This window comes from Dama dama, chromosome 4 (genome assembly GCF_033118175.1).
Source record: "Dama dama isolate Ldn47 chromosome 4, ASM3311817v1, whole genome shotgun sequence".
In the NCBI taxonomy this organism is placed as follows: domain Eukaryota; kingdom Metazoa; phylum Chordata; class Mammalia; order Artiodactyla; family Cervidae; genus Dama; species Dama dama.
In genome coordinates this window covers 66,702,809-66,730,500 of record NC_083684.1, presented here as the reverse complement: position 1 = coordinate 66,730,500, position 27,692 = coordinate 66,702,809, and the positions used below count along the sequence as shown (strand labels likewise).

The 27,692-nt window shown below is 41.9% G+C and overlaps 1 protein-coding gene and 1 pseudogene across 1 annotated transcript; both read left to right on the top strand.

Annotated features, from left to right (window-relative positions):
• The window catches only part of LOC133055195 (zinc finger protein 850-like), a 78,464-nt pseudogene extending 70,568 nt beyond the window's left edge, over positions 1-7,896 (top strand).
• Positions 7,897-8,141: 245 nt separating this feature from the next.
• On the top strand, positions 8,142-26,454 carry LOC133055194 (zinc finger protein 283-like). Its single transcript, XM_061140624.1, is given in 6 exon segments — positions 8,142-8,146; positions 8,772-8,913; positions 9,989-10,102; positions 20,559-20,685; positions 21,211-21,306; positions 25,511-26,454. Coding segments are annotated over 6 exon segments (1,428 nt in total).
• The last annotated feature ends 1,238 nt before the right edge of the window (positions 26,455-27,692 follow it).

Genomic DNA, 27,692 nt, shown 5'->3' with positions numbered 1-27,692 from the left:
GTTTATAAGAATCTTGTTAGTGTTAATCTATGTTCAACTTTATTAAAATTTGAACTATAGCTCTTTGGAAATGATATACATTTTCAGGAAATTAAAAAATTCAGAACCAGAGCTTTACTTTATGTTACATCATTCTGTATGTCTGTATTCTAGTTTATTTAAATCAATAAAAATAATATCATCCCATTATATTTATGTACATTTTTAATAAGTTGAAAAAAACTTTATTTTATTGAAATGACAACTTTTCCCTATTCACTATTAATAAGTATATAGTCCCATTTTAGTATATGTCTGTGTCCACAAACCTGTTAACATGATTTGATCGCTGTTTTTTTTATCTGTTTTTTAAAGATTTTCAGAAGAAGGGAAAAGGTACCTACTCTAGTATTCTTTCCTGGAGAATCCTATGGACAGAGGAGCTATTGTTTCCGTTGCACATTCAAGATTCTGTAAAAACTGTCAGAAAGATATACAGTATATACTAAATAGTTAAAATGATTCTTGCTGCAAGGTTACTATCCTATAAGACCTGTAAAATTTGTAAAAGTCTTAAAGTTCAGACTTAAGTGTGAATTCTTCCCTACTATTCTCCTTCATTCCTGTTCAGAATGGTCATTTGTGGAGCAGAATTTGCAACATTACTAGTTCAAATAAGCTTGGTAAAAATGTGGCATATTTTCTTCAGTCCAGAACTCTTGGATCAGAATCTGCTTTTTAAAAATGTTTCCTGGTTTTTGGTAGCCAATTTATCCTGGGTCACACAAGTACAACACTCAAAAATAAATATGCCAGTGTTGATCTGATTACATTATAATTTCTCTTCCACATTAGAATAGTTTCTTGTGAATCATATCCTCTTTTCTTGGGGTTAAAAATGTGGTAGAAAATGTTATTGTGTGATACCAGAAACTACAGTAAATCAAAATCAGTTCTCTGAAATTACTGCTTTCGTTTAGGGTCAGGTTAGGAAGTCTTCTCTTGGCCATATGACAGTCAGTCAGTCAGTCAGTTCAGTCATTCAGTCATCAGTCCTGTCTGACTCTTTGCGATCACAGTTGTGTCTGACTCTTTGTGACCCCAAAGTACATGGCATCTGTACTTTGTATTTCAGGGACGGCTGACATTCCAGGATGTGACCATAGACTTCACTCAAGAGGAGTGGGAATGCCTGGACCTCGGTCAGCGGGACTTGTACAGGGATGTGATGTTAGAGACCTATGGGAACCTGGCCTCCTTGGGTGAGGAGAACTGCCTTCCAGAATCCCTTTTCCACCACTGGGTTTGGTTCCTGCATTTCTAGAACGTCTCCTGGAATTTTCTGCTTCCACCAACACCTTCAGATCCCTGCTTTCTAGCAGGAAATGGGTATTTGTGAGTTTAGAAAGAAAGCCTTCATGGTGATTCAGTATGATTCTATCCTTTTTCTTTCGTGATGTAATCTGCCTCCTTCACTCTAGCATGGTGGTGATTGAATCAGTTCCATGGTATTAAATAGTGACACCGTCCTCATAAAACCACATTTACACTACTTACTTTAGCCTTGTAGTACTTGACCAGAATGTCAGGATCTGATTTTTATGTATTTGTTAGTATTGTAAGGGTGCTTTCAATAAAGTATTTGGGGAAATCATCCTCTAGGCTATATTAACATTCACCCGTGCGTTCTCTTCTCACCCAAATACATATTGGGTTGGAAACTTAAGAATCTCTAGCAAAACAAATGTTCCTTTCTCTGATGAACAGGTCTTGTGGTCTCCAAGCCGGACCTGGTGACCTTTCTGGAGCAAATGAAGACTCCCTGGGATGTAAGGAGAACGGACACAACAGCCACATACCCAGGTAGGTGTGAATGGATGGAGCTGATGACTCAGGTGAGAGGTCCAAGGAGCAGTGAGGAAGTCAGCCTTTGTCCTGTGGCTTGGGAAGACGTGCTCCAGTGGAAATGATTTTGGAGAACTCTGGGCTCATTTCTGTTGCTGTCATAGACGGACATTGCCTGGCTCCTTCTGCCTCTCAATCGTTCATGAATTCAGCTCCATGATTACTTTTCTCATCCACAGTGAGAATTCAAATTCTCTTCTTGGCTTGTGACAACTTGCATGAGTTGGCTGCTCTTTCATTTCTTGGGGGTCCTAGGAAAACTGCCATTGATGAATAAATATAAGATGCTCTTTTTAAAGTTTGTTTCTACCTCTAGAAATAAATGTGTGAGTGGAATTGTAAACAAACTACCAATACTCTAGGAATATTGGAGACAGAATTTATTTTATGATTTATATTTTCTAAAAGAGCGGAAGCTACAAATATGACCTTATAAATTTTAAACTCATTTCAGTGTATAAAACAAAACTTCCATAAAATGAGAGAATGCAAATCTCTGAGTTACACCAATGTTTCACTTTTCGTTATGTGAACTCATTTTAAATATCTGAAGTGCATTTGCCACAATTCCTCAATGGTAAAATACTTTAATGTATTCAATTAACTCAAAGCTTTTTTAAATAAATTGGCAAAATAGTTTAGAACATTTTCCACCGTATTTCTAATGGTTGTTTGAAACTATTAACATTTTAGATCATATAAAGAAGTCCTTTTAAGTCCTTTACATCCTTATTGGATTTAAATCCTTATTGTTTTACAATGCTGTGCTCTTGTAAAGCAAAGAGAATAAAGTACACGTATAAATAGCCACTCTTTGTTAGATTTCCTTCCATTTGGGTCTCTGCAGGGAACTGAGTAGAGTTCTCTGTGATCCCAACACATTTTTTAAAATCTCACTTCTTATTTAATTGCTTAAGGCTTTGTTATCTTGTTTCTTATCAGCTGCCCCAGACTTTATTAATTTATCTCATTTGTTATCAGTTTCTGATGGCCCTCAGGTTCTAATTAGTTGTATGTCAATATCATTTATGATTTTTAGATACAAACATCTAATAGAATGTGTTCCAGTAGAACACAAGTGGTAAGAAGTGGGTTAAAGTATTTGAAGGCACCTAGTATTTCTGAAAATGTTTGGTGTCTCCATTTAAGACGACTTAGGGCAAAAGGTAATCATTAGACTGCGTGTCTCTGCTGCATTTAGTGGTTCTTGTAGCTTATTATCTTGCCCCTTCCTCTGCCCCACACTCCTTGTCCCCTGGTTTTATTACGTTTTCTGTGTGTGTGGTCTCTGTCCTGAAGGCTGCAGGATCCTAGTTCCTCTATTTCTTGTGCCTGCCCTTTAGAGGTCAGTTTGGTCCTGAGGTTTGTGCCCTGATCCCCTTGATGGGCACTTGATTGCTGTAACCGAGCCTGCCCTGGATATTGAGGGGCGCTTCCCCATCGCTCTGTGGCTGTCACCGCCCTGTCTGTGGTGGGTGTGCGCCCTGGTTGGTGGAAAAGAGCCCCCAGATCTGTTTCTTCACTGTGATTCTGATCTGTGTGGAGGCAGGTGGGATTGGAGCACACCCCCGGGAGAGAAGCCCCTGAGGATTGCTGCTCTGGGGATGTTCCCCTTGGGACGTGCTCTGTGCGTCACTTTCACCCATTGGGTGAGTCTCGTGTGACCCTGGTTGGCCCTGATCTTGGCCCCACCTCAACCATGGGTATGCCGGCACACGGCCCTGGGGTGTCTCAGATGTTGTTCTCCCCGGGTCACCAGCATAGATCCCCTGAACTCAGGGCCTAGGTCCCAGGTGCTGTGGTGCTGTGCGGGCAGCTCAGACTCCGGCCTGGCCGCGTCCCCTCGTGTCCAAGCCCACAAAGTCTACAGTTGCTAAAGCCACAGCTGCTGTGACTGGGGCATCCCCCTTGTCCTTCAGATGCTCTGCAGGGGCTGAGCTGACAAAGCCGGTTGCCTGTGTAAAAGCATGGTTAGTGCAGCTGCGAGCAGAGACCTCAGGTTTGCTTCCTTAACCCTGGGGCTCAGCTGTGCTTTCAGCTCCATCTGAGCATGTGGCCCACCCACAGGTGTCTGCTCCAGAGGCTGCCCCAGGGCACAGGGGTCTGCTGACGGCGGAGGAGGGGCATGGGGGAGGCCGTGGCTGGGCCTCAGTAGAGCCCACCCGGGTGGTGGTCCTCCCTACTGCCAGGGATGAGGGGCCAGCACGGGGGAGAGAGGCTGCGGTGGGGTTCTTCCCTTTGGGCCTCACTCAACAATGGCGCTCTGCGCTTTGGTGGTGCAGGCTTCCTCCACAAGCGTCCCATTTGCAGAGCTCCTCCCTCCCTCCCGTCCCCTCAGGATGTCTCCTCATGGCCAACCGCAGTCCTCTGCCTGGGTCTGCTCCCCAAAGCCCAGGTTCCAGCACCCAGCCCTTGTCTGCAGTGGTGGACACCCTTGAGGTGGACACCCTCTCAGGCTGGGTGGGCAGGGCAGGGTCAGCACCCCATCTGCAGCTCTCACTCCCCTCTGCCACACGCGGGTTGCCATGTTCTCTTCCACAGAGAATGAGGCTCTCCTTCTGCCCAAACTGAGCTCCCCCAGTGAGGGGCTCCCCCGGATGTGGACACCTCTTCTCTCTTCAGATCCCCCCAAGCTTACAGGTCCCATCCCAGTTGCTCTCCTCTTCCTTCTCCTTCTTTTTTGGTCCTACCTGGCTCAGCAGGAATCTTTCTGGCCATTTTAGGTGGTGTAGGTTCTTTGCTAGTGTTCAGAGGGGGCTCTGTGAGAATTCTTCCAATTCTGATGTATTCTTGATGCATTTGTGGAGAGAGATGAACTCCAATCTGCCTAATCCTCTGGCATCTTGATCCTTGGGTCCCCATTTTCTCTAAATCTTCAGGGATATTCACTGAGAATAGTAGATAAGAAAGCTTTTATTTGGTATCTTTTAGGTCTGTTTTCTCACAACACCCATGGTTTGATGTCAAAGAATCCAAGGTTTGAAAATTCGATCCAAAAAGCAAACCTATATGAAAGAGCTCCCCTCGGAAATGACCATTTAACCAAAGACTGGGGACATACAAGGGTATGTGAAAGACTGAGAGGATGTTTATATGGACATAAAGAAATTGAGACCATTTCACATACTGTGGACATGACTGCCAGAATAAATGAGCACTGGGAGTCAAATTGGGGAAAGCACCCGTTTCAGTCATCACCGTCTGCCACGCAGTGTATCTTTGTAAGCAATGACTCACATCAGTTTTTGAAACACACGCGTTCTCTGAGGGGAAATGTGGAAAATCTGGAAGGTCATCCAGTCTCTACTCCAAATGCTCATTCAGACCACTCTGAACGTAGACTTCGATTACACATACATTCAACCACGTCTGAAAAGGAGAAGTTTGCAAATGATGGGGAAAACTCACAATATAATCAACTTGAGGGATCTGTGAGCAGCGGGTCATTATTCTTCCACCAACAGACAGGTTCTCTCCAATCAAAAATGTGTAATGTTGATAATAATGGAAGAGACTTAATTCAGCCATCACTGTTTGATACATATCGTGATAGGGTTAATATAAAACAACTTTTCATGTGTAATAACACGAGTCAGGCCTTAAGTAGGAGCTCCAACCCCAATAGTTCCCAGAGTATTTATGATGGAGCAAGAAACTGTTCATGCAATGACAGTGGATATAACAATGAACAAGCCTCTGATCTTAGGAAACATCAGGCACCTCAATCTTCAGATATGGATTCTAAAAGTAATACTTCTAGGAATATCTTTTATCGAGCATCGGGTCTTTCACTAAATAACAGTACAGATACTGGAGAGAAGACTTACAATTGTAGTGAATATGATGTTTCTAATCAGTCTTCAGAACTTATTCAACAGCAGAGTATTCAGAATCCACAGAAAAACTACAAGTGTAAGAAATGTGAGAAACTCTTTGCTAACATACTCAACCTATGTAAACATAGGGAAATTCATACAGGATGGAATACTTTCAAAGGTACAGAATGTGACAAAGCGTTTAATCAGAGTTCCAAACTTAGTCAACATCAGCGAATCCATATTGGCCAGAAGCCTTATGAATGTAAGGATTGTGGCAAAGCCTTTATACAACACAGAGATCTTACTTGCCATCAGAGAATTCACACTGGAGAGAAACCTTATAAATGTCAAGAATGTGGGAAAGCTTTCAGTCATTATGCAACTCTTAGTAAACACCAGCGAATTCATACTGGAGAGAAGCCTTATAAATGTAAGGATTGTGGCAAAGACTTTAACCAGGGCTCAGGCCTTATGTACCATCAGAGAGTTCATACTGGAGAGAAGCCTTATAAATGTAAGGATTGTGGCAAAGGCTTTAGCCAGCTCTCAGGTCTTACTTGCCATCAGAGAATTCACACTGGAGAGAAACCATATACATGTCAAGAATGTGGAAAAGCTTTCAGTCAACAGGCAAATCGTAATAAACACCAGCGAATTCATACTGGAGAAAAGGGTTATAAATGTAAGGATTGTGGCAAAGACTTTAGGCAGGGCTCAGACCTTATATCCCATCAGAGAGCTCATACTGGAGAGAAGCCTTATAAATGTAAGGATTGTGGTAAAGGCTTTAGCCGGAACTCAGGCCTTCTGTACCATCAGAGAGTTCATACTGGGGAGAAGCCTTATAAATGTAAGGATTGTGGCAAAGGCTTTAGCCAGCTCTCAGGTCTTATTTCCCATCAGAGGGTTCATACTGGAGAGAAGCCTTATAAATGTAAGGATTGTGGCAAAGGCTTTAGCCAGCTCTCAAGTCTTATTTGCCATCAGACAGTTCATACTGGAGAGAAGCCTTATAAATGTAAGGATTGTGGCAAAGGCTTTAGCCGGAACTCAGGTCTTACTTGCCATCAGAGAGTTCATACTGGAGAGAAGCCTTATAAATGTAAGGATTGTGGCAAAGGCTTTAGCCGGAACTCAGGTCTTATTTGCCATCAGAAAATTCACACTGGAGAGAAACCTTATAAATGGAACGAATGTGGAAGAGCTTTCAGTCAATACGCAACTCTTATTAAACACCAGCAAATTCATAGTGACGAGAAGCCTTATAAATGTAAGGATTGTGGCAAAGGCTTTATTCAACGAGGAGGTCTTACTTGCCATTAGAGAATTCACACTGGAGAGAAACCTTATAAATGTCAAGAATGTGGAAAAGCTTTCAGCCAATACACAACTCTTACTCAACACCAGCGAATTCATACTGGAGAGAAACCTTATAAATGTAAGGATTGTGGCAAAGACTTTAGCCGGCACTCAGGCCTTCTGTACCATCAGAGAGTTCATACTGGAGAGAAGCCTTATAAATGTAAGGATGGTGGCAAAGGCTTTAGCTGGCACTCAGGTCTTACTCGCCATCAGAGAATTCATACTGGAGAGAAACCTTGATAATATAAAGAATGTGGAAAAGCTTTCAGTCACTATGCAACTCTTACTAAACACGAGCGAATTCATACTGAAGAGAATTCTTATAAATGTAAGGATTGTGACAAAGACTTTAACCCTGCACATTGGTCTTCCTTACCATCAGATAATTCATACTGAAGGAAATCTCATAAATGTAAGGAAACCTGCAAAGGCTTTGATCAGCTCTCTCACCTCACTGGACATCAGAGAGCATGTCCTGGAGGGAAACCCTAGTAATGAAGTAAGACATGGAAGAGGTTTGTCCTGAACATACAATTCAGGAGACAAAAGACTTATTTATATAAGAAAGATATGGAATGACATAAAGAAAATGTAGGAAAGTATTTATTAAAAAATCAAATCTAAATAAATATCAGGAAATGCATACTAGAAAGTATCTCATAAATTCTGTTTTCTGACGTTTCTCTTAGGGAGAAATATTGTAGATAGTGATTCATAGTTAAAATAGATAGAAAATTGATATGTTAGTATGGATCACAAGATGAAGAGGTGATGTTTAGTCATGTACAGTTACTAGCTATGTATGTTTGTTGATATTGACATGATTTGTGATTATTTGAAAACCAAAATGAATGTAACTGAATTCTCAAATTACTCCATGCTACACTTCATTTCTAGTGTGCATGAGTAGTGTTTTTGATGGTTGCTACCTCAAAGATGGGAGAAGCCCTTCTATCTAGGAAGAAAACATTTACATTTTTCTCCATTATAAGATTAAGGACAGAGGAATGTAACATGTACAGTGAACATCTGAATGGTGGTGTTTGTCATTCATGTCACACATCCCTGTAAGTCACCATGATGTAAGTGTTCAGGGAATAATTCCACAGATTAAAGTAAGATGTCCATTTTCAATAGTTACATCACTTGCTTTTAAAGTAAAATATAATGACAGTTCACTAAAATCTTGATGTATTTTATAATATGAACAGAAGTCATGAATATCAGCTGACGTATTTCAATTAAAGACATCTCTGCTACCCTCGAAATGTACGGAAAACCCTTCCCAGAGAAGTCATGTAATTAGTGTACGTTTTCTTAAATGAATAGCCTCCCTTTTGTAAACATAGAAATCGTAGTTCTCAGATCATTGTATCAGGGGAACGATTATCATTGTTTATGCTTATAATCTATATTTTAAGCAAAGTTTCATAGCGGAGTGTAAAAGGTTTTATTCTGTGTGTGATAAGCATACATATTAATCAATAAAACTGAATGTTTTCTTGTGTAAATGTTGGTATGTAATGAATGAAGTGTTAGCCTAGCAATTGAAGGTTGCAGGAAAGAATACCTAACGAGAAACTCTTCGGTAGCATAGATGGGTGAAGTCTGTAACAATTAGTTTCCTTCCTGCCCTTAAGTTTCAAATCATTAGATCATGTATTTCCCATCATTTCTCCATTGTACTTTTCCCCTCTTTAACCGCAGGGACATTGTGATGGTTCTAATAAGAAGGATCATACAGAGTAATGTTGAGAGCTACCCTGAACTGCTCCATGCTGTTGCTGCCTCAGCATCTGTCTGGGCAGCAGGCAGCCTGCGGGTCCTTGAACTCACACCAGCCAGTCCTGTGAGCACTTGCACTGGAAGACCCCTTTCCTTAGACCAGCAGGCTTGCTGAACCCCAGGGCTACTTCACAAGCTCCCCTTCAATGCCACCCTCACAGAGCCACCAAAATCCTAGTCCTTTTGGTCTGAATGGACCCATCCACACTCAGCCTGGGGAGCCCACAGCACTTCACCCAGGCCTCTTATAAAAACCTGAACCCCAATTACTGCCTCTGTCTCTGCTCACTTCTATCCTTGACCTCACTCAGAGCTTGCTGTGAATTCTCTCAGGACCTAGAGTCATGAACTCACCTGCTTCAGTTGTCCTTTGTTCTTCTATTGAGCTAAGTAAGACTTTTCATGGGCTCATTTAAGCAAATGTAAATTTAACATTTGTCAAAAGAATACTTAAAAGCCATGATGAAAAAAAAAAAGAAAAAAAAAAAAAGCCAGGATCGTAAAATTCTGAACTAAGATTTATAATATTTGACCCTGTTTAATTCTTACCACATGTTTCTTGCCTTGGATTAAAGGAACAGTTTTCTCATGGCTGTGACATACATTGAAGGCAATATATAAATATCTGAAAGTATATATGTTATATAATTTATATAACATACATTGAATAGAATAAATAAATATCTGAAGGTATAAATGCTAGCCGTGAGAAACACAAGGAACATGCGAGTGTGTGTGTATTCATACACATTTACTTAAAGAATTTAAAAATTCTAGTTCACAACTGGTCATTTCAGAATTGCAGATGATTTACTAAAAACTGCAAATCTTATAAATTTGTCAATTAATCTATTTTGTCTACTGTTCTGGGAATTCATTTCCTTAAATGTCAGGAGGTTATGTTTTTAAGGAACTTCCACACTGTCCTCCCAAGTGACTGCACCCGCTTACACTCCCTCCAGCCATTCAGGAGGTTCCCTGATCTCCAAGCCTCTTCCGCGTTTATGACATTATTAGTGGGCTTTCTGCTAGTTGTTACTCTGACTGTCAGGAGGTGATGTATCCCTGTCGGTTTGCTCTGCATTTCTTATTGTTTAGCGATGCTGAGCCTCTCTCTTCTGCCTCGTGCCCATCTAAAGGACCAAGTCGCCCCCACCCCCACCCAGCCTCACCAGCTGAGGCGCACAGGCTTCCTCTTCCCAGAGCGCGTGGGGTATTCCTGGACCAGGAATGAGGCCCGAGGGCCCCGCACTGTCAGGGGGGTTCCTAAGCACTGCGTTATGTCTGGTTTTTCTTTTTTCTTTTGAGATGAATATATATTTTTTGGAATATAATTGCTTTACAATGTTGTGTTAGATTCTGCTGGACAACTTCATCAATCACCATAGTTATATGCACACCCACTCTGTCTCGAACCTCCCTCCCGCGACCTCCGTCTCACCCCTCTAGCCATCACAGAGCCCCGCGCTGAGCTCTCTGTGCTGTGGAGCAGCTTCCCACCTGCTACCTGTTTTACACATTGTGGTGAATAAATGTCAAGGCTCTTCTCTCAATTGGGCCCCCTCTCATTCTACCGCTGTGTCCACAGGTCTAATCTCTACATTCGTGAAAATAAGGTATTAACCTATATGGTATTAATCCTATATATGTATATGAATCTAGAAAATGTTATTGGTGAACCTATTTAATAAGCAGGCTAGAAGTGCAGATATTAAGCTTTTTTGTATTAAACTTTCAAGGTGTAAAATACATGGACGATCATTCCATGCATTTTACTATGTGAAGGAAGCCCATCGGAAAATGCTACAAAAAGTATGATTTTTACAATATGGTATTTTGGTGTAGCTAAATGTTCTTATGTGCTCCATTGTGTCTGAGTCTTTGGGGCCCAATGGGCTGTAGCCTGCCAGGTACCTCTGTCTATGAGATTTCCCAGGAAAGAACACTGGAGTCGGTGGTAATTTATTTTTCCAGGGAATTCCTTACCCAAGAATTGAACTTACATCACTTGGGTCACCTGCAATGGCAGGTGGATTTTTTACCACAGAGCCACTTGAGAATCTAGTCAGGAATGTAGAAGAGATTAAAATGGTCAGGGGTTGCCATGGGTTTTAAAGGAGGGGCTATGAATACCCTGAGTTCAGGACCAAGAAATCATTGTGTTAAACTGTTGTAGTGGACACAAGTTATAAATTTGCCCAGACCCATAGAGTCAGTCAGTTCAGTTGTTCAGTCATGTCTGACTCTGAGACCCCGTGGACCACAGCACGCCAGGCCTCCTTGTCCATCACCAACTCCCAGAGTTAACTCAAACTCATATCCGTTGAGTTGGTGATGCCATCCAACCATCTCATCCTCTGTTCTCCCCTTCTCCTCCCACCTTCAATCTTTCCCAGCATCAGCGTCTTTTCCAATGAGTCAGTTCTTCGCATCAGGTGGACAACGTATTGGAGTTTCAGCTTCAACATCAGTCCTTCCAATGAAAACCCAGGACTGATCTCCTTGAGGATGGACTGGTTGGATATCCTTGCAGTCCAAGGGACTCTCAAGAGTCTTCTCGAACACCACAGCTCAAAAGCATCAATTCTTGGGTGCTCAGCTTTCTTTATAGTCCAACTGTCACATCCATATATGACCACTGGAAAAACCATAGCCTTAACTAGTCAGACCTTTGTTGGCAACGTAATCTCTCTCCTTTTTAGTATGATGTCTAGGTTGGTCATAACTTTCTTTCCAAAGGGTAAGCATCTTTTAATTTCATGACTGCAGTCACCGTCTGCAGTGATTTTGAAGTCCCCAAAAATAAAGTCTGTCACTGTTTCCACTGTTTCCCCATCTATTTGCCATGAAGTGATGGGACCAATTTCCGTGATCTTAGTTTGTTTAATATTGAGCTTTAAGCCATCTTTTTCACTCTCCTCTTTCACTTTCATCAAGAGGATCTTTAGTTCTTCACTTTCTGCCATAAGGGTGGTGTCATCTGCATATCTGAGGTTATTGATATTTCTCCCGGCAGTCTTGATTCCAGCTTGTGCTTCTTCCAGCCCAGCATTTCTCATGATGTCCTCTGCATAGAAGTTAAATAATGACAGAGACAATAGACAGCCTTGACGTTCTCCTTTTCCTACATGGAACCAGTCTGTTGTTCCATGTCCAGTTCTAATTGTTGCTTCCTGACCTGCACACAGATTTCTCAAGAGGCAGGTCAGGTGGTCTGTTATTCCCATCTCTTTCAGAATTTTCCAGTTGACTGTGATCCACATAGTCAAAGGCTTAGGCATAGTCAAAAAAGCAGAAATAGATGTTTCTTCAGAAATCTCTTGCTTTTTCAATGATCCAGCAGATGTTGTCAATTTGATAGCTGACTCCTGTGCCTTTTCTAAAACGAGCTTGAACATCTGAAAGATCGTGGTTCACGTATTGTTGAAGCCTGGCTTGGAGAATTCTGAACACTACTTTGCTAGCCTGTGAGATGAGTTCAATTGTGTGGTAGTTTGAGCATGCTTTGGCATTGCCTCTCTTTGGAATTGAATGAAAACTGACCTCTTCCAGTCCTGTGGCCATTGCTGAGTTTTCCAAATTTGCTGGCATATCGAATGCAACACTTTCACAGCATCGTCTTTTAAAATTTGAAATAGTTCCGCTTGAATTCCATCATGTCCACTAGCTTTGTTTGGAGTGATGCTTCCTCAGGCCCACTTGACTTCACATTCCAGGATGTCTGTGCACATCCCTAAAAGACAAACATGAGGTGAAACTAGAAACTTTACTTAATGTCTGTGTAGATTCATCAGTGCCACAAAGGTATCTTCAGGTGGGGAAAGATAAGTAGGGAGATTGTCTATGTGTGGGAACAGGATGTATATGGGAGATCTCTGTACCTTACTCTCATTTCTGCTGTGAAACTGAATCATCTAAGATATTGGTACTGGTACATGCACACTGAATACATTTTAGAATAGACACTTAGAAAAATGGATATGCTCCTCTATTTAATTTTTCCTTAGTCAGTTATCCCTGAAAGATGTGAGAGAATAGAGCTATTTAAAAAGAGCAGAGAACAAACTGTGGCAGATGATTCATAAAACCTAGAAATACAAACATGAGGTAGAGCAGCAACATTTTGCTGTGTTGAAAGTGAAAGTGAAATTGAAGTCGCTCTGTCATGTCTGACTCTTTGTAACCCTATGGACTGTAGCCCTCCAGGCTCCTCCATCCATCGATTCTCCAGGCAAGAATACTGGAGAAGGTTGCCATTTTCTTCACCAGGGGATCTTCCTGACCCAGGGATCAAACTTGGGTCTCCTAATTTGCAGGCAGACTCTTTATCATCTGAACCACCAGAGAATCCCTTTCATGGATTAATTTATGGGTAAGTTCACTAATGACATAACACTGATCATTATTTCTTTGGTTGGTCATCAGATAGCTTTTAGGGCATCATTTTGAAAGGCATCTGTCCCTGCCCATAGACTGTTAACCCAAAGTCCACTGCTGCCTCTGGTTTATTTTTAAAGAAAGCTGTGATGGAAACACCTCCAGGCCCCTTGTCTCTGAAGTAGGAGGCCCCCCACCTGCACAGAGGTGTTCACAGTGCAAATCATTTTGTGAAAACCAGTGTCCCCAGGTTACAGAAGGGAGTAAAAACAACAAAAAACCTAAGGACTCAGGCCATCTTTCCTAGAATCCTGAGAGCAAAGCCTTGCAGGAACCCAGGGCCCCCAGGAACCCAGGGCCCCCAGGTGATTCCCACCAAACACTCACCCCTCCCCTCCCCTCCTCCAAGGGCACAGGCACAGGCCACACCCATCTGAGAAAGAGCCCCTCCCCAGGGAATCAGGCTGAGGTTCTTTGTTTCTAGAAGTTCCCGCCCTAAATCCTCCCTCCAGAGCTCTGGGGCAGGCAGAGCTGAGGGCTCAAGCTCAGGGCTCTTGAAAGGTCTGCCTCCTGCATAGTTTTAAACGTCCTCAGAGTCAGAGTCAGGTTGCTTGGAAGTTGGGTCCATGTTCTCTTGTGAATTGTTCTGTGGCCTGCTCACTCTAATGTGAAAAATAGAAGAAATAGCAGGAGTAGTCAGCAAAGAGAGTGGGGACAATGAGCACCAAACCCAGGATGTGATTATCATATCAGCTTCATCTTGATAACCCACTACAGCTCAGGAACAGAGAAAGTGAACAAAGAGCTCGGAAAAGGGAGAGAGAAACAAGAAAACTCTTTCTTCTTTTTCACTGCAGCAGTTGCAGGTGAAAGAGCTGTGTGGATGCTGTTTTCTCAATACGTAGACGTGTTTTTGCTGCATAATATCCCCAGAAGAGACACAGCAGGAGGAAGAGGAGGAAATGGCAGCTTCTCAGGTAAACGTCCTGTCCCGGGTCTGGGGCTGTGTCTGCTTTTCCTCCTGAAATGCCTGGACTGAGAATCCGCAAACCTTTACTTCTCTGATTCCAGTTTTTCTCCCTGGGGATTTGTTGTCAACTTCCACTTTTTTCTTTTTTTCTTATAATCGTGAAGAACGGCTCTTTAGCCTGCTTCTCGCTTGTGTCCCACAGCCTTTTCTTCTTTCTGTCCTGATGAATCTTCGACATGAATTAGTGACTTTCAACTGGTGAATATATTCCCTTTGTGAGAGATGAACACAGGTGTCTGAGACTCCCGTTGGAATGTGGTTCGGTGTTGGGATCCTAGGGAAGTAGGGGAAATGCCATGATGAGTTTACATGTGGATGCAATTCAGTTCTTTAGAACAGGACTTTAAAATGCCCTTAAAGTAGCGTGAACTCAGCAGTTTTTCAGAAAATTTTCAGAAATGAAGAAAGTACAATGACTAGCCTCTATATCGATAAGAAAAACTTACTATTAAATGTACTATTAGTTTCCAGATCATGCGAGGTATATAAGCAGTAGAATTTGCATAAAATGATATTTTTCATAATAGGTTGAGATCACGGTTTTCATAATATTGCTAAAATACCTGACAGTGATAACGCATTTTTCCATGGACTTCTTATCCCATGACCTCAGATGTTCACTGGTTCAGGTGCTTCTGTGAGATTCCAGTGCATTTCTTTTTTTTTTTTTTTTTTTTCTGTCTTCAAAAAGGGTCTTGGAAAGAAAAACTGAGGGATATGCGCAACTATCACAGTTAGTGGGAAACTCTTTATCATCTTGGTTTCTCTTCCCTTTGAACAATGAACACTGTTGGCTAAAACAGACACACAACTTGAGAATTGTGAGTTAAGTTTTATTTAGAGCAAAATAAGGACAGCAACCCAGGAGACAGCACCTCAGATAACTCTGAGAGACTGCACTAAAGAGGCAGCGGGGAAGGTCAGTATATAAGCTTTTAGTGAAGGGGGAGTTCAGCGCAGTCAAGCATTTACTTTAGAAAAGCTTTTCTGCCAGTCGTGAGGAGCTGATGTCACCGTTCAGTGATTTAGTGCTTTTCTAGATGTGAAAGGGCTTCCCTGATGGCTCAGATGCTAAAGAATCTTCCTGCAATGCGGGAGACCTTGGTTTGATCCATGGGTTGCGAAGATCCCTCGAGGAGGGCGTGGCTACCCACTCTGGTATCCTTGCCTGGAGAATGCCCACAGACAGAGTACAACTAAGTGACTAACCCCAGCCCACACAGATATGAAGAGATGCAAGGATTGGGGTCATGAAATCAGCTCCTGAAAAAAAGACCTGTTCCACCAGATTCCCTGGAGCAGAGTGCCTCAATGCAACCTGAACTCCCTCAGGGGCGATTGAAGTCAGCACTTGAAGCACCATAGGGTTCATTTTCCACAGAGGCAGATGACAAACGCCCTTGTTGTTGTTCGGTTGCTGGCAATACTCTTGGCAAGTGCCAGTTTGTAGTTGACAACACTCACATGTGTTTAGGAGAGATGCTGGGTTTGGGGAGTGGGGGTTTTCATCACTCAAGCCTCGGTCTTATCATTTCCAGTCCACTCCACGCTCACATCACAGACATAGTTTCATCCTATTTCTGTATTTTCCAAAATGTTTACAAGAATCATATTAGTGCTAATCTAAGTTCAACAGTGTTAAGTGGTTGGTTCTTTTTTGTTTTCTTTTTCTTCCCCTGTGTCAAGTTCTAAAATATAGTTCAGTGAAAATGATACAGGCTTCCAGGAAATTTAGAAATTCAGAACCAGAGCTCCACTTTATTTTATATTGTTGAATATGTCTTTACCCTAGTCTATTTTTAAAAATTAAAATAATATCATCCTCAAATATTTATATATATTGTTAATCAGTTAGAAATTATCCTGATAGTGTTGACATGACAGTTTTTCTCTATTACTATTACTGAGTATGTAGTCTCATTGTAGTATACGTCTTTGTGTATAAACATGTTAGCATGATTACATCAAATTTTTTTTTTTTCTTTTTTTTCCCCTAAGATCCCCTGGAGAAGGGAATGGCTACCCATTCTAGTATTCTAGCCTGGAGACGCCCATGGACAGAGAAGCCTGGCAGGCTATAGTCCCTGGGGTCCCAAAGAGTAGGACACAACGGAGTAACTAACATTTTTCTCGTTTTTAGTATGATTTACAAATACAGACGTTTCTATTAACTTTCATTAGAGTTGTCTCTGTATATTTGTCTGTGTTTTATTAAAGTCTAGAGTCCATCAAGTGAAATAACATTTCGGCTCTGCCCTTTAAAGAATGTCTGTTAAAGTATTTGTCAAACGACACAACAGCAACGTTATTCATTTTAAATTATCTCTGTTGCACATTGGAGACTCTGAAAAACTGTCAGACATATATTCAGTTCAGTTCAGTTCAGTCGCTCAGTCGTGTCCAACTCTTTGCAAACCCATGAATCACAGCACGCCAGGCCTCCCTGTCCATCACCAGCTCCCAGAGTCTAACCAAACCCATGTCCATCGAGTCGGTGATGCAATCCAGCCATCTCATCCTCTGTTTTTCCCTTCTCCTCCTGACCCCAATCCTTCCCAGCATTAGGGTCTTTTCCAATGAGTCAACTCTTTGCATGAGGTAGCCAAAGTATTGGAGTTTCAGCTTCAACATCAATCCTTCCAATGAAAACCCAGGACTCATCTCCTTTGGGATGGACTGGTTGGATCTCCTTGCAGTCCAAGGGACTCTCAAGAGTCTTCTCCAACACCACAGTTCAAAAGCAACAGTTCTTCGGCGCTCAGTTTTCTTCACCGTCCAACTCTCACATCCATACATGACTATTGGAAAAACCACAGCCTTGACTAGCGGGACTTTTGTCAGCAAAGTAATGTCTCTGCTTTTAAATGTGCTATCCAGATTGGCCATAATTTCCGTCCAAGGAGTAAGCGTCTTTTAATTTCATGGCTGCAATCACCATCTGCAGTGATTTGGGAGCGCAAAAAATAAAGTCTGACACTGTTTCCACTGTTTCCCCATCTATTTCCCATGAAGTGATGTGACCAGACGCCATGATCTTAGTTTTCTGAATGTTGAGTCAGAAGTTTATGTTTAAACTTTCACTCTCGTTAGGTTTAGGGTTAGGGTTAGGGTTAGGGTTAGGGTTCACATTCACTCTCGTTCACATTCATCAAGAGGCTTTTTAGTTCCTCTTCACTTTTTGCCACAAGGGTGGTGTCATCTGCATATCTGAGGTTATTGATATTTCTCCCGGCAATCTTGATTCTGGCTTGTGCTTCTTCCAGCCCAGTTTTCTCATGATATACTCTGCATATACGTTAAGTAAGCAGGGTGACAATATACAGCCTTGACGCACTCCTTTTCCCATTTGGAGCCAGTCTCTTCTTCCATGTCCAGTGCTAACTGTTGCTTCCTAACCTGCATACAGGTTTCTCAAGAGACAAGTCAGATTGTCTGGTATTCCCATCTTTTTCATAATTTTCCACAGTTTATTGTGATCCACACAGTCAAAGGCTTTGGTATAGTCAATAAAGCAGAAATAGATGCTTTTTCTATTTCGCTTGAGGAAACACAAGCACAACTCTCTTGCTTTTTCGATGATCCAGCGGATGCTGGCAATTTGATCTCTGGTTCCTCTGCCTTTTCTAAAACCAGCTTGAACATCTGGAAGTTCATGGTTCACGTTGTTGAAACTTGGCTTGTAGAATTTGGGGCATTGCTTTGCTAGCATGTGAGATGAGTGCAGTTGTGCAGTACTTTGATCATTATTTGGCATTGCTTTTCCTAGAGATTGGGATGAAAACTGACCTTTTCCAGTCCTGTGGCCACTGCTGAGTTTTCCAAATGTGCTGGCATATTGAGTGCAGCACTTTCACAGCATCATCTTTCAGGATTTGAAATAGCTCAAGTGGAATTCCATCACCTCCACTAGCTTTGTTCGAAGTGATGCTTTCTAAGGCCCACTTAACTTCACATTGCAGGATATCTGGCTCTAGGTGAGGGATCACACCATCATGATTATCTGGCTCGTGAAGATCTTTTTTGTGCAGTTCTCCTGTGTATTCTTGCCACCTCTTCTTCATATCTTCTGCTTCTGTTAGGTCCATACCATTTCTGTCCTTTATCGAGCCCATCTTTGCATGAAATATTCCCTTGGTATCTCTCATTTTCTTGAAGAGATCTCTAGTCTTTCCCATTCTGTCATTTTCCTCTATTTCTTTGCACTGATTGCTGAGGAAGGCTTTCTTATCTCTCCTTGCTATTCTTTGGGACTCTGCATTCAAATGGGTATATCTTCCCTTTTCTCCTTTGCTTTTGGTTTCTCTTCTTTTTACAGCTATTTGTAAGACCTCCTCAGACAGCCATTTTGCTTTTTTGCATTTCTTTTTCTTGGGGATGGTCTTGATGATCCTGTACAATGTCACCACGAACCTCCATCCATAGTTCATCAGGCACTCTATCTAACAGATCTAGTCCCTTAAATCTATTTCCCATTCCACTGTATAATCGTTAGGTCATACTTGAATGGTCCAGTGGTTTTCCCTGCTTCCTTCAATTTAAGTCTGAATTTGGCAAGAAGGAGTTCATGATCAGAACCACAGTCAGCTCCCAGTCTTATTTTTGCTGAGTGTATAGAGCTTCTCCATCTTTGGCTGCAAAGAATATAATCAATCTGATTTTAGTTTTGGCCATCTGGTGATGTCCATGTGTAGAGTCTTCTCTTGTGTAGTTTGAAGAGGGCGTTTGCTATGACCACTGCATTCCCTTGGCAGAACTCTATTAGCCTTTGCCCTGCTTCATTCTGTACTCCAAGGCCAAATTTGCCTGTTACTCCAGGTGTTTCTTGACTTCTTACTTTTGCATTCCAGTCCCCTATAATGAAAACTACATTTTTGGGGGGTGTTAATTCTAGAAGGGTTGGTGGTGGCCTGCTGCAGGGTTGGGGGCACAGACTAGCAGTGCATGCATGGGAGCTTTTGAGGAAGGTCACCATTATCTTCATTCCCTCAACCATAGTTTAGTGAGTGAAGTCACTCAGTCGTGTCCTACTCTTTGTGACCCCATGGACTATAGCCTACCAGGCTCCTCTGTCCATGGAGTTTTCCAGGCAAGAGTACTGGAGTAGGTTGCCATTTCCTTCTCCAGGGGATCTGCCCAACCCAGGGATCAAACCCAGGTCTTCCACATTGCAGGCAGACGCTTCACCATCTGAGCCACCAGGGAAACCAACCATAGTTTGACCCCAGGTAAATAGCAGGGAGGGAACACAGCTCCACCCATCAAGAGAAAATTGGATTCAAGAATAACGCAGCATGGCCCTGCCCACCAGAACAAGACCCAGTTTCCCCCTCAGTCTGTCTATCCCATCAGGAAGCTCCCATAGGCCTCTTATCCTTCTCCATCAGAGGGTAGACAAGTTGAAAACCACAATCTTGGAAAACTAACCAATCTAATCACATGGATCACAGCCTTGTCTAACTTAATGAAACTATGAGCCATGCTGTGCAGGGCCACCCAAATCTGGTGGAAAGTTCTGACAAAATGTAGTCCACTGGAGAAGGGAATGGCCAAACACTTCAGTATTCCTGCCTTGAGAACCCCATGAACAGTATGAAATGGCAAAAAGATGAACTCCCCAGGTTGGTAGGTGCCCTATATGCTACTGGAGATCAGTGGAGAAATAACTCCAGAAAGAATGAAGAGCCGGAGACAAAGCAAAAACAACATCCAGTTGTGGATGTGACTGGTGATGGAAGCAAGGTCCGATGCTGTCAAGACCAATACTGCATAGGAACCTGGAACGTTAGGTCCATGAATCAAGGTAAATTGGAAGCAATCAAACAGGAGATGGCAAGTGAACATCGACATTTCAGAAATCAGCAAACTAAAATGGACTGGAATGGGTGAATTTAACTCAGATGACCATCATATCTACTACTGTGGGCAGGAATCCCTTAGAAGAAATGGAGTAGCCATCATAGTCAACAAGAGAGTCTGAAATGCAGTACTTGGATGCAATCTCAAAAAGACGGAATGATCACTGTTCATTTCCAAGGCAAACCATTCTATATCACGGTAATCCAAGTCTATGCCCCAAACAGTAATGCTGAAGAAGCTGAAGTTAAATAGTTCTATGAAGACCTACAAGACTTTCTAGAATTAACACCCAAAAAAAGAAAATACTACTGTGTAAAAGTTATATTCTTGTGTAATAGCAGCCACTCGCCTAAAGGAAAACCAGGTCTCTGAATTTGCTGTTTCCATCATGGGTCACATTAGGAAGTCTTCCCACGGCCACATGGTATCTGTACTTTGTATTTCAGTGGCGGCTGACCTTCCGGGATGTGGCCATAGACTTCACTCAAGAGGAGTGGGAATGCCTGGACCTCGGTCAGCAGGAATTGTACACGGACGTGATGGTAGAGAACTATAGGAACCTGGCTTCCTTGGGTGAGGACAACTGCCTTCCAGAATCACTTATCTAAACCTCAGGGTTTTGGTTCCTTCATTTCTAGAATGTCTTCTGAAAGTTTCTGCTCCGCACATTTGTTTCAGATCTCTGCTTTGTAGGTGGAAATGAGTATCTGTGAGTTTAGAAAGAAAGTCTTCATTATGATGATTCGTAATTCTTGTAACCTTTATCTTCCTTTATGTAATCTGCCTCCTTCTAGGTCATTGGTAATTGTGTAAGTTCTGTGGTATTAAATAGTTGTACCTTCTCTTAATTTCACATTTCCACTACTTACTTTTGCCTTAGTGGCACTTGACCAGAATCTCAGGACCTTACTTTTTGTATTAGTTAGCGTTATATAGGTACTTTCAATAAAGTATTTGGGGGAGGGGGGAAGTATTTGGGGAATCATTCCCTGGATTCTTTTAACATTCACCCATGCATTCTCTTCTCGCCTGAATACATATTGGATTCGAAACTGATGAATCTCTAGCACAACAAATATTCCTTTCTTTGATGAACAGGTCTTGTGGTCTGTAAGCCAGACTTGGTCATCTTTCTGGAGCAAATGAAGGATCTCAGGAATATAAGGAGAATGCAGACAACAGGCATATACCCAGGTAGGTGTGAATGGATGGAGCCGATGACTCAGCTGAGAGGTACACTGAGAGAGACCTGCCTGGGAAGGAAATCTAAAACAGAGTGGCTATATATACGTTTAGTTGATTCTGTGAGGATCAGTGAGGAAGTCATCCTGTATCATGTGGTTTGGGAAGATCTGCTTCAGTGGAAATGCTTTTGGAGAAGTCTGGGTTTATTTCTGTTGCTGTCATAGATGGCTATCACCTGCCCCATTCTGTCTCTTGAATCATTCATGAATTCATCTCCAGTGATTGCTTTTCTCACTCACAGTGAGAACTAAAATTCTCCTCTTGGCCTGTGACAACCTGCATGAGCTGGCTGCTCTTTCATTTCTTGGGGATCCTAGGAAAACTGTGCACACTTCTGAGCGACTATATGATACTCCTTTTAAAGTTTGTTCCTACCTTTAAACAGAACTGTGTAAGTGGAGTCATAGACATACTGCCAAAGTCCTAGGAATAGTTGGGACAGGTTTGTTTTTTTTGTTTGTTTGTTTTTCTCATTTATAGTTTCCAATCCACTGGAAACTGCAGATATGCCCTTATTCATTTCAAACTTAAGTAATGTCTTCACTGCATAAAGCAAAACCTCCCTAAAATGGGAAAATGAAAGTCTCATGGTTGCTTTAAAGTTTGTCTTCTCTTTATATGAACTCATGTTAAATACCTAAGTGTATTTGTCCCAATTCCTGAATGGTAAAACACTTTAATATATTCAATTACCTCAAAGAATTTTAAAATACATTGGCATAAGAACTTAGAACATTTTCCATATTTGTCATGGTTGTTTCAAAATGGTAAGATTTTTTGATAAAATATAGAAATCTTTTTATTAAATTCTTAGTGGAGTGTAGCTGTTTTACAAAGTTCTGCTGCTGTACAGAAACCATTATCAATTATACATACATACAGCCACCCTGTTTTAGATTTCCTCCCCAGTTAGGTCTCCAAAGAGTACTGAGTAGAGTCCCATGTGTTTCCATCATATTTTTTTTATTTTTAGATCCATCATATTTCTAAAGTCTCACTTCTTATTTAATTTCTTAAGAACTACTACTTTGTTAACTTATCTTGTTCGTCATGAGCTTCCCTGGCCTCTATCTTATATGTCCTCACTTGCTAGGACAGTAGTTCTATGTCATATCATTTATGATTTTTAGATTCAAACATCTAATAGAACATTCTCAAATAAAAACACAGGTGAAAAGAAGTAAATGAAAGGATTAGTAGGCACCTAGTCATTGTGAAAATGTTTGGTGTCTCAATTTAAGAGGACTTTAAGCAAAAAGTAATCATTTGCTTGCCTCTCTCATCTTCACTTAGTTTTTATCTAAGCAGGTTTTGATCTTGCTCCTTCCTCTACAACACACTTCTCTGTCCTCTCATTTTGTCACATCTTCTGCGTGTGTGGTCTCCGTTCTGCAGGCTGCAGGACCCTAGTTCCTGTTGCTCCTGGTGTCTGTCCCCTGGTGGGTGAGGTTGGTCCAGAGGTTTGTGACCTAACCCCCTTGATGGACTTTTGACTGCTGTTTCTGTGACCCGAGCCTGCCCTGGATATTGAGGGGAGCTTCCCCTTCGCTCTGTGGCTGTCACCACCCTGTCTGTGGTGGGTCTGCGCCCTGGTTTGTTGCAAAGAGCCCCCAGATCTGTTTCTTTGCTGTGATCCTGATCTGTGTGGAGGCAGGTGGGATTGGAGCACACCCCCGGGAGAGAAGCCCCTGAGGATTGCTGCTCTGGGGATGTTCCCCTTGGGATGTGTTCTGTGCATCACTTTCACCCATTGGGTGAGTCTCGGGTGACCCTGGTTGGCACTGCCCTTGGCCCCACCTCACCCATGGGTATCCTGGCACATGGCCCTGGTGCCTCGCAGATGTTGTTTTCACCAGGTCACCAGCATAGATCCTTGAAGCCAGGGCCCAGGATTGCATTCATCATGGAGCTGGACCTGCTTTGGTGCTGTGGGGGCAGCTCAGACTCCGGCCTGGCCCTGCCCCCTAGTGTGGGAGCCCAGGAAGTCTACAGTTGCTACAGCTACACCTGCTGTGACTGGGGGAGCCGTCCTTGTCCACTCAGACGTTCTAAAGGTGCTGAGTTTGCAAAGACAGCTGTGATGGTATAGAAACGAGTTTGTGCAACTTCCAGTGGAGATATCAGCTTTACTTCCTTCAATTGCCAGACCCTGGGGCTCAGCAGTGCTTCAGCCCACTCTGGGCATGTGGATAAACTACAGGCCGCTGCTCCCGAGGTTTCCCAGAGTCCACCAGTCTACCCTGGAAGTGAGGGGCGCAGAGGAAGAGGCAACAGCTGGGTTCATGAGAGCACCCACCCTAATGGAGCCCTTCCTCCTGCCTCGTGAGGAGGGACCAGCACAGGGGGAGACAGGCTACAAACAATGGTGGGTCTTCGCTTGGGGCATGACTCAGCAATGACGCTCTGCTCTAGGGTGGTTCAGGCTTCCTCCCCAAGCATTCCTGTTTGCAGAGCTCCTCCGTCCCTGCCATTCCCACAGGACGTCTCCTCACAGCCCACAGCAGTCCTCTGCCTGGGTCTGCTCTCCAGACCCCCCATTCCAGCACCCAGCCCTTGTCTGCAGTGGTGGACACCCTCTCAGGCTGGGTGGGCAGGGCTGGCGGCAGTACCCTGTGTGCAGGTCTCCTCTGTCTTGCTGCCTCTGACTGCTGCCGTATTCTCCTCCCACAGAGGATGAGGCTCCCCTTCTGTCCCAGCTGGGCTCCCCGAGTGAGGGCCTTCCCCGGAGGTGGAGACGTCTCCTCTCTTCAGATCCCCCCATGGTTGCAGGCCCCATCCCATTTCCTTTCCTGTTCTTTTTCTTTCTTCTTTCTTTTGCCCTACCTAGCTCAGCAGGAATCTTTCTTGTCCTTTTAGATTTCCAAGGTCCTCTGCTAGTGTTCAGCTGGGCTCTGTGAGAAGTGTTCCATTTCTGATGTATGCTTGATGCATTTGTGGAGAGAGATGAAGTCCATGTCTGCCTAATCCTCTGGCATCTTGATCCTCCCATCTCTATTTTATTTTTACGCTAGCGAAGGGTTCATCAATTTTCTCTAAATCTTTAAGGGGATTCACTGAGAATAGTAGGTAAAAACACTTCTTCTTTGGTATCTTTCAGCTATATCTCCTCAAGACACCCAGGATTTGATGCCAAAGAAACCAAGGGTAGAAGATTTGTTCCCAAAAGCAAACCTAGGAATATATGAAAGATGTCACCTCAGAAGCTTGCAATTAATGAAAGACTCAGAACATACAAGGGCGTGTGAAGGACAGAGAGGATGTTTACATGGACATAAACAAATTGAGACAGTTACACATAATGCAGACATTACTGTAGAACGAAATGAGCTACTTGAGTCAAATTGGGGGAAACACTCATTTCAGTCTTCAACATCTGCTGAGAAGTGTACGTTTTTCAGAAAAAATTTACATTGTTTTTTGAAACATACTTGTTCTCTGAAAGGAAATGTGGAAAATCTGGGAAGTCCTCCAGTCTCTACTGTACATACTTCTTCAAACCACTCTGAGCATAGGCTTCGATTCAACATACATTTAAACATGTCTGAAAACCAGAAATCTAAAAATGATGGGAAAAACTCACAATATAATCAATTTGAGGGATCTGTGATTAGGAAGTCATTATTCTTCCAGAAACAGATATTTTCTCTCCATTCCAAGATGGATAATGTTGATGATAATGGAAGAGATGTAATCCAACCAGCATTGTTCAATACATCCCATGATATGGTTAATAGGGAAGAACATTCCATGTGTAATAAAATGAGTCAGACCTTAAGTAAGACCTCCAGCTCCAATAATTACACAATTATTCATGATGGAGTGAAGGTCTATTCATCCAATGAACCTGGGCATAACTTTGAACAAGACTCTAACTTTATGGAACATCAGGGAGCTCAATCTTCACACAAGGATTCTAAAAGTAGTAAATGTAAGAATATCTTTTATCAAGCATCAGATCTTTCTCTAAATAAGAGTATCCATAGTGGAGAGAAAACTTACAATTGTAGTGAATATGGTAAAGTTTCTAATCAGTCTTCAAATCTGATTAAGCAGCAGAGAATTCAGAATCCACGGAAACATTACAAGTGTAATAAATGTGGGAAAGTCTTCAGTAACTCATCCAATATAAGTAAACACAGGAAAACACGTTCAGGAAGGAAACCTTTCAAGCGTACAGTATGTGCCAAAGCCTTTAATCAGAATTCAAATCTTAGTCAACATCATCAAATCCATACTGGCAGGAAACCTTATAAATGTAGCGAATGTGGCAAAGTGTTTATCTATTTCTCAAATCTTTGTCACCATCAGCAAATTCACATTGGCGAGAAACCTTATAAATGTGTAAAGTGTGGCAAAGCCTTTAATCAGAACTCAAGTCTTACTCGACACCAGCAGCAAATTCATACTGGAGAGAAACCTTATAAATGTAAGGATTGTGGCAAAGCCTTTAGTCGGCGCTATGGTCTTACTCAACGCCAGCGAATTCATACTGGAGAGAGACCTTATAAATGTAAAGAATGTGGGAAAGCCTTCAATACAAACTCACATCTTACTCAACAACAGCGAATTCATACTGGAGTGAAACCTTATAAATGTAAGGATTGTGGCAAAGCCTTTAGCCAGTGCAGTGGCTTTACTCAACATCAGTTAATTCATACTGGAGAGAAACTTTATAAATGTAAAGAATGTGGAAAAGCCATTAGTCAATCCTCAACTCTTACTAAACACCAGATAATTCATACTGGAGAGAAACCTTATAAATGTAAAGAATGTGGAAAAGCATTTAATAAAAACACAACTCTTACCAAACACCAGTGAATTCATACTGGAGAGAAACCTTATAAATGTAAAGAATGTGGAAAAGCCTTTAGTCAATCCTCAACTCTTACTAAACACCAGCGAATTCATACTAGAGTGAAACCTTATAAATGTAAGGATTGTGGCAAAGCCTTTAGCCAGCGCTATGGCTTTACTCAACATCAGTTATTTCATACAGGAGAGAAACCTTATAAATGTAAAGAATGTGGAAAAGCCTTTAGGCATAGCAGTCATCTCACTAGGCATCTCAGTGCACATACTGGAGAGAAACCCTCATAATGAAATAAGCGATGGAAGAAGTTTGTCCTAAACATACACGTCGGAAAACACGAGACCATTTATATAAGAAAGATATGGAGTGATGTATAAATGTAAAAGAAAAAAAAGTGTAGAAAATGATTTAATGAAAATTGAAATCTAAATAAATACCAGAAAATCCATACTAGAAAACTTTACATCAATCCTGTTTGCTGAAGTTCCTCTTACAGAGAAGTACTATAGATAGTAATCAACAGTTAAAACAGATAGAAAATTGATATGTTAGTGTGGATCACAAGATGAAAGGTTGATGTTTATAAAGGTACAATTATTACCAATGTATCCTTGTTTATACTGACATGATTTGTGATTATTTGAAAATGAAGGTAGTTCAACTCTCTACTTACTCCAAGGTATGATTCATTTCTAGTCTGCATGCAAACTTATGTTTTTGATAGTTGGTACCTCAAAGATGAGAGAAGCCCTTCTATCTAGGGAGAAATCATTTATATGTATTCTCCATTAGAAGATTAAGGGCACAGTAATGTAACATGTACAGTAAACATCTAAATGGTGGTGTTTGTCATTCATGTCACACATCCCTGTAGGTCACCATGATGTAAGTGTTCAGGGAATAATTCCACATACTAAAGATGTAAGTTATTAAGTTATGCTTTTAAAGGTTAATATAATGACAGTTCACTGAAATCTTGACGTGTTTTATAATATCAGCAGAAATTATGAATGTTTAACATATTTCAAATAACCTCTGATACCCTAAAATGTATGGGAAACCCTTCCCAGAAAATTCCTGTAATTATTGTAAGTCTTCTTTCTTAAATGATTAGCCTCCATTTTGTAACCGTAGAAATCACAGTTGTCAGATCATTATATCAGAGGAACGAATATTGTTTATGCTTGTAATCTGTCTTTTAATCAAAGTTACACAATGGAGTATAAAAGGCTTTATTCTGACTGTGTGTGATGTTCATACATGTTAATCAATAAAACTGAATGGCTTCTTGTGGTAAAGTTGGTGTGAATGAATGAAGTGTTAACCTACCACCACCGTTAACCTCTCCCATCTTATTTAAGGTTGCAGGGAAGAGCACATAAGAGTGAAATCTTTGGTAGCACAGTGGGATGGCATCTGTAACAGTTTCCTTACTGTCCTTAAACCTCAAATCATTTGATCATGTATTTCCCATCATTTCTCCATTGTACTTTTTCCCCTCTCTGCAGCTGCAGGGACATTGTGA